The 12,724-nt window shown below is 44.9% G+C and overlaps 1 protein-coding gene across 1 annotated transcript in view; it reads right to left on the minus strand.

Moving 5' to 3' along the window:
- Window positions 1-11,555: 11,555 nt before the first annotated feature.
- The window catches only part of FAM81A (family with sequence similarity 81 member A), a 148,595-nt gene continuing 147,426 nt past the window's right edge, over window positions 11,556-12,724 (minus strand). Inside the window, 1 exon segment of the mRNA XM_029574498.1 lies at window positions 11,556-11,890. Coding sequence (XP_029430358.1) covers window positions 11,556-11,890 — 335 coding nt within the window.

The raw sequence follows: 12,724 nt of genomic DNA on the forward strand, positions 1-12,724 counted from the left end.
CTCTCACTCAACTCCACCCAAATGCCAACCTGTTCCCTGGTCTGACCATACTTTAATATCTTCCGCCTTTTTGCTAGAACAAATAAGCAAAAAACCTGTCCCACAACCTGAATTCATTTACAGGAAATCTTGCACATCCGAGGAATTACACAATCATCTTGGCCCAGAACTCCCTCTCATAGACATCTCATCACCCAACTCAGCCCTCCACTCTTGGTCCATGATAACAGAAACTGCAGCCAACAATCTCTGTCCTCTGGCAACAAAAAAACTCGAACACAACTCCTCCAAAAGACAACCTTGGTTTAAAGAAGAACTTCAAAAACTGAAACACTACCTCCGACAGAAGGAAAGCAAATGGCGAAAAAACACCAACACAGACATCCCTCTCTGCTTACAAACTCGCACTCCACCAATACAAAAGCGCTACATTAAAAACAAAAAGGGACTTCTTTGCACAGAAGATCCACCATATTATCTTTGATTCCAAAGCCCTCTTTGCCTATGTATCTAATTTAACGCAAACCATGACTCCTGACATCCCTGCCAACCTAGCACAAGAAAAAGCAGAGGAGTTGGCCCTCTTCTTTAGCAACAAGATCTCCAACCTAATAACACAGCTGAGAACCAACACTTCAACGCCACCCAACACATACTTCCACCACAACAAAGACATTTCTCTACAATCCTTCGAACCCATCACTAATTCTGAGATACTCTCTACACTGAAGAAAATGAAACCTTCATCTCACCCTTTAGACCACATCCCATCCAAACTTCTCCTGCTAATACCAGACACAATCTCCAATGCTCTGACAGACATTATTAACTGTTCTCTAGCACAAGGAATCTACCCGGACAACCTGAAAATTGCATCCATCAAACCGCTCTTAAAAAACCCCAACTTAAATCCTAATGATCCTACCAATTTCCGTCCTATATCCAATCTCCCTTTCATAGCTAAGGTAATGGAAAAATTAGTTAACTCCAGACTCTCCGACTATCTCGAAGAACATAAAATTCTGTTCCCATCTCAATATGGCTTCAGAAAAGCTTTAAGCACCGAATCACTACTAATTTCACTGACCGACTACCTCATCATGGGCCTGGACAAAGGTCACACTTATTTACTGATCCTCCTGGACCTCTCAGCCGCCTTTGACACGGTTAACCACTCCACCCTACTAATTCAATTAGCAAACATCGGAATAACAGGAACAGCACTATCATGGTTCAAATCGTTCTTAGGGAACAGAAAATACAAAGTCAAAATTCACAACAAAGAATCTCAACACTACTCTTCATGTACGGGAGTTCCACAGGGCTCCTCCCTTTCACCAACGCTCTTTAATATCTACCTGCTCCCTCTTTGCCAACTGCTAACCAACTTAAACCTTAAACACTTTCTGTATGCAGATGACGTCCAGATAGTCATCCCCGTCAAGGAATCATACACCAAAACTCTAGAATTCTGGGAAACTTGTCTTCAAAAAATTGATGGACTCCTCTCAAACCTTAATCTAATACTAAACTCTTCAAAAAGCGAACTCCTCCTAATTTCATCTGAAAACAGTAACATCGACACAAATCCTCCACCCAATTTACAAACTCCACAAGTAAGAAACTTGGGAGCTATCATGGATAACAGGTTAAACCTAAAAGCATTCATAAATCAAACTACTAAGGACTGCTTCTATAAAATCCAAGTCTTAAAAGAATAAGACCACTCTTCCATTTTCATGACTACAGAACTATTCTACAATCAATAATTTTTTCGAAACTAGATTACTGCAACTCTTTGCTATTAGGTCTTCCATCATCTCACACCAAACCCCTTCAGATGGTCCAAAACACGGCTGCGAGAATATTAACTAACACACGGAGAAGAGACCACATATCACCAATCCTCAAAGATCTGCACTGGCTGCCAATTCATTACAGAATCATATATAAGTCCATAACCATTATTTACAAAGCTATACATCAACACTCTCAGCTCACCCTTCAAATTCCTCTCAAAAAATTCACGTCCAAAAGACCAATCAGAGAGTCCTAGAGAGAAACCCTACAAGTACCACCCTCCAAATCCATGAGGCACATAACCGCCAGAGACAGGGCTTTCTCCACTGCAAGACCAACACTGTGGAACTCCATCCCACCAGATTTGCGACAGGAACCCTGCCTTCCTACATTTAGGAAAAGACTTAAAACGTGGCTATTCACGAAAGCCTTTCCTGAACTAAACTAAACCTATTCCATTATTACCTATTCGCTCAGACTTTGCCTTAATCATAGTAATTAATATCCCTACCTCATAAGGGCAATTCTTCAACGCTATAAGCACATTGACTGGCATATATGTTATCTATATTTAAACCCCTGCTTCTTTTCTCTGATCCCAGTTATATTACTCCCTTGTTTTATTGTAACTGCATTCCTTAGCCTTCTCTTGTTTAATGTTTTTTACTACTATTACTATTATTTTATTATTATTACTTAGATCAATGTTATTTATTGCCTTTTGTTCCCTATCTACTTGTTAATTGTAAACCGACATGATGCGATATTTATCGCGAATGCCGGTATAGAAAAACTTAAAATAAATAAATAAATAAATAAATAAATAAATAAATAAATAAATGTACATTTTTTCAGTATTAACAAATGATTGATAATAGTAGTATTAGTAGTACTTACATTCATCATCGTTTGTAATTTCAGCAGCATTGTAATCTCTAAAACAAGGAAGAATAGCAGATGATTTGCGGTAATATTTACTACAGTGATACAATCTTACCAATAGCAATTACTCAAGACTTTCTGTATTCCATACCTGTAAGGCTCTGATGACGGTTTCCCTACAATGGATTAAACACAACTTCAAAATTTTGTATACTGAAAACACCTGATCAAATACTCTGTTACATTATAAGTTTGCTGTAATATGTTTTCCTACCTAGTGATTTGTTTTTGTTCAGATACAAGAATATTATTATCCCCATGATAAAGATAATACCTCCTACTGTTCCAATAGTTGCATACAATGGCTCTGTAACACGTGCTGAAAGTGAGGGATACAGTCAGTCTCACAGACAGGTACAACAAAATAATATTTAAACATTGTTTCACCAGATATCAAGTTGCAGGTTATGCATTTTAGTTGAATAATTTAGTATATTTAGACTAGCTTTCAACAGTTCTACTCCTTTCATTGGGCCAATGCAAAATGACCTAAGAGAATACAATTCCTGAATATATGACTAAATTATTGGGTTGGTGGAAAAGCTATGAACTTTAGTGGAATGCTATTTTATTTGTGGGAGGAAGTGCTGGAGGTACTGGAAATGTATCTGTCTTGTCTGTCTCAATTAATTTGTATGCTCCATTGAGTAGGGATTCTATCATGTGTATCTGTACAGTGCTACATGTACCTTGCTTCACTATAGAAATACAGAGTAATAGTAGTGTTAGCTTCAGCTGGCTCATGCTAAAGAGTGCTCATAATGATAAGGAATTAAAAAAAAGCACCACACCAGTTCCCCATCCCTGCCTCCCGCTAGCCACAGGGGAAAGGTGGGACTGCAAGGAGAATATACATAGTGAAGGCTTATTTGAGGATCATGAAATAGACAACAATGGATAAGGAGGGCATAAAATCAACAAAAAGGAGGCTCTAGAACAGGGATGGCAAACTCCAGTCCTCGAGTGGCACAAACAGGCCAGGTTTCCAGGATATCTACAATGAATAAGCATGAGAAAGATTTGCATGCACTGCCTCCATTGTCTGCACATCTATCTCATGCATGTTCATTGTGCCACTCGAGGACTGACGTTTGCCACCCCTGCTCTACAGTGAGAGGTCCTAGAATGAGGGTGAAAGGGGGTAGACTCAGGATTCATCTTAACATAAGAATATAAGAAATTGCCATGCTGGGTCAGACCAAGAGTACATCAAGCCCAGCATCCTGTTTCCAACAGAGGCCAAACCAGGCCACAAGAACCTGGCAATTATCCAAACACTAAGAAGATCCCATGCTACTGATGCAATTAATAGCAGTGGCTATTCCCTAAGTATAATTGATTAATAGCCATTAATGGATTTCTCCTCCAAGAACCTATCCAACCTTTTTTGAACCCAGCTACACTAACTGCACTAACCACATCCTCTGGCAACAAATTCCAGAGCTTTATTGTGCGTTGAGTGAAAAAGAATTTTCTCCAATTAGTCTTAAATGTGCTACTTGCTAATTTCATGGAATGCCCCCTAGTCCTTCTATTATTCAAAAGTGTAAATAACGGAGTCACATCTACTCATTCAAGACCTCTCATGATCTTAAAGACCTCTATCATATCCCCCCTCAGCCGTCTCTTCTCCAAGCTGAACAGCCCTAACCTCTTCAGCCTTTCCTCATAGGGGAGCTGTTCCATCCCCTTTATCATTTTGGTTGCCCTTCTCTGTACCTTCTCCATCGCAACTATATCTTTTTTGAGATGCGGCGACCAGAATTGTACACCAGTATTCAAGGTACGGTCTCACCATGGAGCGATACAGAGGCATTATGACATTTTCCGTTCTATTAACCATTCCCTTCCTAATAGTTCCTAACATTCTATTTGCTTTTTTGACTGCTGCAGCACACTGAGCTGATGATTTTAAAGTATTATCCACTATGATGCCTAGATCTTTTTCCTCGGTGGTAGCTCCTAATATGGAACCTAGCATCGTGTAACTACAGCAAGGGTTATTTTTCCCTATATGCAACACCTTGCACTTGTCCACATTAAATTTCATCTGCCATTTGGATGCCCAATTTTCCAGTCTTGCAAGGTCCTCCTGTAATGTATCACAGTCTGCTTGTGATTTAACTACTCTGAATAATTTTGTATCATCCGCAAATTTGATAACCTCATCGTCGTATTCCTTTCCAGATCATTTATATATATATTGAAAAGTACCGGTCCAAGTACAGATCCCTGAGGCACTCCACTGTTTACCCTTTTCCAGTGAGAAAATTGACCATTTAATCCTACTCTCTGTTTCCTGTCTTTTAACCAGTTTGTAATCCACAAAAGGACATCACCTCCTATCCCATGACTTTTTAGTTTTCAGAGAAGCCTCTCATGAGGGACTTTGTCAAACGCCTTCTGAAAATCCAAATACACTACATCTACTGATTCACCTTTATCCACATGTTTATTAACCCCTTCAAAAAAATGAAGCAGATTTGTTAGGCAAGACTTCCCTTGGGTAAATCCATGTTGACTGTGTCCCATAAAATCATGTCTTTCTATATGCTCTACGATTCTGATCTTGAGAATAGTTTCCACTGTTTTTCCCGGCACTGAAGTCAGGCTCACTGGTCTATAGTTACCCGGATCACCCCTGGAGCCTTTTTAAAATATTGGGGTTATATTGGCCACCCTCCAGTCTTCAAGTACAATGGATGATTTTAATGATAAGTTACAAATTTTAACTAATAGATCAGAAATTTCATTTTTTATTCCTTCAGAACCCTAGGATGCCATACCATCCAGTCCAGGTGATTTGCTACTCTTTAGTTTATCAATCTGGCCTACTACATCTTCCAGGTTCACAGTGATTTCGTTCAGTTCGTCTGACTCATCACCCCTAAAAACCATCTCCGGAACTGGTATCTCCCCAACATCCTCATTAGTAAACACGGAGGCAAAGAATTCATTTAGTCTTTCTGCAATGGCTTTATCTTCCCTAAGAGCCCCTTTAACCCCTCTGTCATTTAATGGTCCAACTGACTCCCTCACAGGTTTCTTGCTTTGGATATATTTTAAAAAGTTTTTATTATGAGTTTTTGCCTCTATGGCTAACTTCATTTCAAATTCTCTCTTCACCTGTCTTATCAATCTTTTACACTTACCTTGACAATGCTTATGTTTTATCCTATTTTCTTCAGATGGATCCTTCTTCCAATTTTTGAAGGATGTTTTTTTTGGCTAAAATAGCCTCTTTCACCTCTCCTTTTAACCATGACGGTAATTGTTTTGCCTTCCTTCCACCTTTCTTAATGCGTGGAATACATATGGACTGCGCTCTAGGATTAAGTAATATTTCTTTACAGAGAAGGTAGTGGATGCATGGAATGGCTCCCAGTGGAGGTGGTAGAGGCAAAATAAATACAGGGGATCTCTAAGGCAGTAATAGGAATTATAAAGCTAAATTAATTGGGCAGCTGGGCAGACTAGATGGGCCCTTGGGCTCTTTTTTTGCTGTCATGTTTCTATGTAAGTCCAATGGACCAGGATACAAGGCAGGTGGATTGGGGTACAGGAGCAATTGAATTCATGACCAAGAACATCCCACTCATCTATTATTTATTAATCATCCAAGTAAGCAGCTGTTCTTTCCCTTGTTAGAAACAAAAGGGTGGAGATGTTTATAAAATGTTGCTAGAAGTCTAATAGTTATGTGCAGATGCCACTGTGGTAAATGGCAAGAAATAGGCCTCTGGGATGTAAGTGAAAGATGTGAATAGGACTTTTCATCCAAGGACTATATGGCAGAGGATAACTGTCTAATGAAGCAATTATAGCCAGGGAAGGTAGACTGCGGTAGCCGCGAGTTTATAGGGACTGAGTGCAGCATGATCCTATGATGAAGAAATGGGTCAGGCTATACAGCATGCTATTGGATTAGATCACAGTACCTACTTCAGTTGCTCCTCCAAGTTGTACTGCGTGGCATAGCTTAAAGAGGAGTGGAAGGATGAAAATAGCTGATGTAATAAGTTACATTTACATCAACATAAGGGCAGGGGCACATGGTCTGATTTAGTTCATTTTGCAAGCTGGCATCCCTGCCCGTAGTAAACAGTGGATATCCAGTATTTATTTAGAAGTATTTGTATTCCTGCATTCATACAAAAAATGTTCTGGGTGGATTCACATTTAACATACATAAATAAAGTATCATAAAATAATAAGTTATTAAATAACATAACTTACAATAATAGACACAGCCATGCCAGAAGAAACGAATATAATATCTCCATTTCCTGATCATTATGAAAGCATGTTTGATAAATTTAAATGGAATCCGCAGTACTGAATGTTGGGAGAAAAGATAATCAGGCCGATCTGTACAAGTGAGCTCAGCTGAGTACAGTTTTAACCTGGTTTGGCCGCGCATTTTGGCCGCACATCCACAACCCCTTATACAATAAGGGGTAGATTTTCAAAGGGTTGTGCGTGTAAGATACGTGCGCAACCCCCGAAAACCTACCCCTGCCTCCCCCCTGCGCGCGCCGAACCTATCTTGCTTAGGCTCGGCGAAGCGCAAGCCCCGGGACGCACGTATGTCCCGGGGCTTGCAAAAAGGGGCGAGGCGGGGGCAGTCCGGGGTGGCCCGGGGGGCAGGGCGGGGCCTGAGCCTCCAGGCACAGTGGCTTGTCGGGAGGCAGGCATAACTTCTTCAACAAAGGTAAGGGGGGGTTCTAGGTAGGGCTGGGGGTTGGGTTAGGGAGGGGAAGGTGCGGGGGGCGGGCACGTGCAAGTTGCATAATTGTGCACCCCCTTGTGCACCCCCTTGCACGCGCCAACCCTGGATTTTATAACATGCGCGCACTGCGCGTGCATGTTATAAAATTGGGCATAGATTTGTTCGCACCGGGTTGCGCGAACAAATCTGCGCCTCTGCACAGGTTTTAAAATTTGCCCCTAAGGGGTCAATTGTAAGACCCCGGGCACATGTATGCGCCAATTTTATAACATGCGCGCGTTAGCGCACGCATGTTATAAAATACAGGTCCCGCACTCACATGCGCGCCGGATTTTCATGTCTGCGCGCGCATGTGTGGACTAGGAGGGAACTTTCCTACCCTAACTCTGTCCTTCCTCCATCTTCCCCTTTCCTCCCTGCCCCCTGAACCTACCCTAAATATCCACAAATTTTTTATTTTGCTACTTACTGCTCCTCTGGAGCAGAAGTAATCTCCACGCATTGGCCAGCTGCTGGCGCACACTTCCCTGGGACAGCATTGAATGGCGCTGTTCTGGCCCACCCAGACCATGCACCCCTGGCCTGCGCTTTCTAGAGGCCCCGCCCTTCAGCGTGTAACGGGGGTTACATGCGTAGGCGGGCCCTTCCAAAAATGCGTGTACAGGGTCCAGCCACGCATGTAACCCCTGATTTTTATGCACGTGCGTTTTAAAATCAGGCCGTAAGGGCTTTAGCGCATCCACAATGCGCATCCAAACCTCCATCGAAACTAATAGCACTCATCACATGCAAATGCATGTTGATGAGGCTATTAGTCATTTGCCCGGGATACAGGAAAAAAAATGTGTGGCTGATCTGCACATACTGCTTTTCTGTACATCCTCCAACTTAATATTGTAGTGATATTGCACTGGTTAGCAAAACAGATGCTCGTAAAATTGAGCGTCCATTTTCCCAACCCGCTGACAGCCATCTCTCCTGGCTCAAGGAGTGCTAGGGGTGCGCAATTGTCCCTAGCGCCTCCTTTTCATGCAACTCCTTGTTTGCATTCTGTATCCCCGCGCCCAGGAGAAGGAGCTGACCATGCATTCAAAGAACGGCACTGAAAACAGACACGTTTTTTTAGCGCAGCCGTATTGTAGCAGCCTGTAAGTTTTTAAAGCTTTTCTGAATGATTTTATGCATGTTAGTAAACGAAGAGACTCGGGGATGCAGTTCCACAAATGCAAAGGAATCTTATGTACAGTATTTACATCGTGAATTTTTTTTTTTAGCCTTTTAACTAAACTTTAAAATGAATATCCTTAATGAATCCCATGCCATATTGCTCATGGTCGCCTCAGAGGAGGGCTGCCAGACTGTCAGGTTTCCCCAAAGCCAGCCAGTCAGTGGCATAGAGAGGTGAGCAGTGCAGGCCTGGTACTGCCACTGTAAGTGCACTCCAAAAGAAGCACAAAATAAGGACCTTTTGCAAGAATAAAGGGAAAACATAAAGGAAGGGGACTGCTGAAATGGCAGATTTAAATCTCGGGGGGAATTTTCCACCAAGGAGGCACATAAAATTCAGCCTGAATGCACCACTGCAGGGATCAAATCTGTGGGAGAAGCTGCAGTGAGGCCAACTTGGGGTATAGCTGTAGGAGGAACTATGGGGAAAGGTTTGTGACCAGCATTATGAACTTTTAAACACAGTCGGGTAGATTTTCAAAGCTGTACGCGCACAAAAATGGGCACTTATGCGCGTAAACAGGAGTGGCGCGCACAACCCAAATTTTGTATAGCGGTATTTGTGTGTGTAAGTGGACCTGCGCGAGCAACATTACGCAAATACAAAAGGGGCGTGTCGGGGCGTGTCTGGGCGGAGACCGTACATATGCGCGTAAAACGTATTTTATAAGGGAAACGCATAACTCCACTGGCGCGCGCATCCAATTTCACTAGCGTATATTTACTACTGCTTTTTTTGTGCGCAAGGTATGAGTGAAGGCTCTGCGTCTGCTGTCTGACATCGCTACAGTTCCAGACATCCGGCAGAAGGCCAGAAGGAGGAAAGGAGAGGGCGTGCGGGAGTACCCGCTGTAAACTGGGACAGTGGAACCGTTTTCCATAGACAACGTTAATGTGCGTATGACCGTAGGAGAGAGAGCCTCAGGAGCGTCTAAAGACAGCCATTCATTGCTCATTTCCCTGTCTACACATGTTCACAGCAGCAATATGGCTGCTGCAATCCCTAAGGCTCAGAAGAGAAAGAGAGAGGAGGAGGAGGAGAAGGCAGCTGAGACGGAGGCAGTACCCGTTACACTGAGTCTACAGGACTCTCACCCAATTTCTCGATCTGTCTGAGGAGGAAGTAATGACCCATTACAGATTTGATAAGGAGACCATACTGTCCCTCTGCCGAGTGTTAGAGGGTGACCTGCAACCCCGCACGCAAAGGGGGCATGCCTTGCCTGTACACATCAAGGTGACTACCTTCCTTGCATTTCTGGCTACCGGAACCTTCCAAACACCGCTTGGCCTGACGTCTGGAATCACTCAGGGTGCCACCTCAAGATGCCTGGAGCAGGCCCTGGCTGCCCTGCTGCGACACCACACACCACTTTATCTCCTTCCCCATCGGAAGAGAGGAACAGCATGAAACCATGAGAGACTTCTACCAAATAGCACGCTTCCCCTCGGTCTTGGGAGCTATTGATTGCACCCACGTGCCCCTAAGGGCACCAGGAGGAGATGAGGCCATCTACCGCAATCACAAGGGATTCCACTCACTAAACATGCAGGTGGTGTGCAACGCCAAGGGCCTCATCACGAATGTGGTGCCTCGCTTTCCTGGATCCACCCACGACGCCTACATTCTCACCCAATCCAGGATCTATGAAGAATTCCAGCTGCGTCACATCACTGGGGGCTGGCTCCTAGGTAGTAGAGCAACCAACAACAGTACCCACCTGTCTTAGTACAATCACTAGATATAGGGTGCCACAGTAGGCTTTCTGTTTGTAAGCCCTGTGAGCTGAACCCCAGTGATGCACAGACATTATCTAACCTTCTGGTTTTCTCTTATGCTACAGGTGACAGAGGCTATCCCCTCAAATCTTGGCTCATGATTCCCATGGCCTGCTCCAACACTGCAGCTGAGACTCGCTACAACAGGGCACACCGTAGGACCAGGGCTGTCATCGAGAGAACATTTGGCATCCTGAAATCACGCTTCCGCTGTCTGGACAGATCCGGTGGGTGCCTCTTGTACTCCCCCTCTAAGGTGTGTGAGATTTTCCTAGCCTGCTGTATTCTACATAATCTGGCACTTAACAGACACATCCCTGTACCAGAGGATGGCCCTGAAGAGAATGAGGAGGATGAGGACATACAGCTGTCCATGGAGGAATTGGAGGAAATACATCGCCTGAGCTAAAGGCGGGCGATACGAGAAAGGAACAGTCTCATAGAAAGCCATTTCCATAGGTGATAAATATGCATTTATTTACAAGTGTGAAAAATGTGATGATTAAATAAAAGTTATAAGGAACAACTGAAAACATGTCACAGTTCACTTCCTTGCCCATCCTCTCCTACGAGCCTCAGAAGGCCTAGACTGCCCCACCCGGGTACTCCGGCGCAGGGGACTCCTCCCACTGCTTACACTACCCTCAGAGGGCAGAGGTGCCTGGGGCACATCCGGGGCATGGCTACAGGAAGGAATAGCCAGGGGCAACAGCTCTTCTGCTGGTGGTGGTGGAAGAGGAGGTGGTGGAACTGGAGGTGCAGGCGGGGGTGGGGGTGCCATCCACTGATAGCCTGCAAGAGGCTGAGGCGCTGGTGGCACAGGTGGCACAGGTGGAGGTACCACACCAGGCGCCTCTGCACGGCCAGGTGGCATCCATGGGTATGGAGGCCCATAAGGTTGAGGGTAAGGCATGAAAGGCCATGGAGCCACTGGTGACGGCGGCTGCACGGGAGGCATGCGCTGCAGCAGCTCCCTCCAAACCTCCGTCTGCTGCTCAGTAGTCCGGCAAAGGTCTTGGAGGCGCCCCTCAAGCCGCTCATACCCCTCCCTGACAGTAAGACGGAGGGCACTGCCTTCCTACTGCACTACTTCAGACAGGCCAGAGATGGCGTCCAAGAGGCCGGTGCCCTGCTGTATGAGTCTCTCTGCCTGCCTGGTATACGGGTCGGCCTGCGGCTCAGGATGGTCGGACGCACTGCTGTCCTGCTGCCGATCAGGTTCCATTTCAGCGAGTGGGTCCTCCGGCTCCTCTCCCTGCCGCTGCTGCTCCTCCTCCTCCTCTGCAGGCTGCTCCATGTGCTCACGGGCTTCCCCCTCCTCCTCTTCCGATGAGTCAGGGACCACCCGCACACGCCGGTAGAGCCGTTGGGGTCGTCTAGGTGCAGGTCCGGGTTGCTCATCATCTGGCTCCCCTAAATGTAAAAGCATATGGGAATTAGCACACTGACAATAGGGGTGTGATGTACTTCGCTCCATATGTGAAACATGCTACAGTTGCAGGCCTGACTAATACTCCAGTGGTAGTCACATAGCACTTGTCATGACACCCCTGGGGTATCATGTGTGGCATAGTGTGGTTGTCAACCACACCATGTAGCACCTGCCCTACAACTACTTCTGGACACCAGAGGGTTGTCAATGTGCTGCATGGAATGTGGTACTTTTCCAGCCAGACCTAGAACAGAGAGCCCTGTCGTACAAACTGCCCTTTAACCCTAATCAAGCCCCACTGTTTATGCAATCCATGGGCACATGACCTGTGCAATATGCTATGTAACCTGTGAAGTTGGCATGTCTGGTACAGGAAGTTGAAAGGGAAACAATTGGGGAAGGGTAGGAAGGGGCTGAAGGGAGGAAATGGGGAAGGGGGGGGGGAAGAGTGAGAGGCCCCTTTGCAAGGTTGAACCTGCAATACTGAGCAGGTGACAGTGATCATATGCCTCACATCAGTTCCCAGAGAAATGCACCCTCCCATTGACGACTATTGTTTAAAGCCAGCATTGCGTGCCTTGTGACCAATGTTCAGCAGCTGATACTCAGTCTACATTGCCCATAAGAACTAACATGCACTAATATTGTAAGACAGTCTGTACACTATACTGCCTGCTGTATGACCACATATATACTGCATCACCATACACACCAACCAGAGCAGTGCACACTGTCCTGCTACAGTACTCCCAAAAGTGGAGCTGTGCATTGCTCTGTGCTGTCTTGGTACATACATCAGTACAGCAGCCCTGGCT

The sequence above is a fragment of the Rhinatrema bivittatum genome, chromosome 13, assembly GCF_901001135.1.
Source record: "Rhinatrema bivittatum chromosome 13, aRhiBiv1.1, whole genome shotgun sequence".
Lineage (NCBI taxonomy): Eukaryota > Metazoa > Chordata > Amphibia > Gymnophiona > Rhinatrematidae > Rhinatrema > Rhinatrema bivittatum.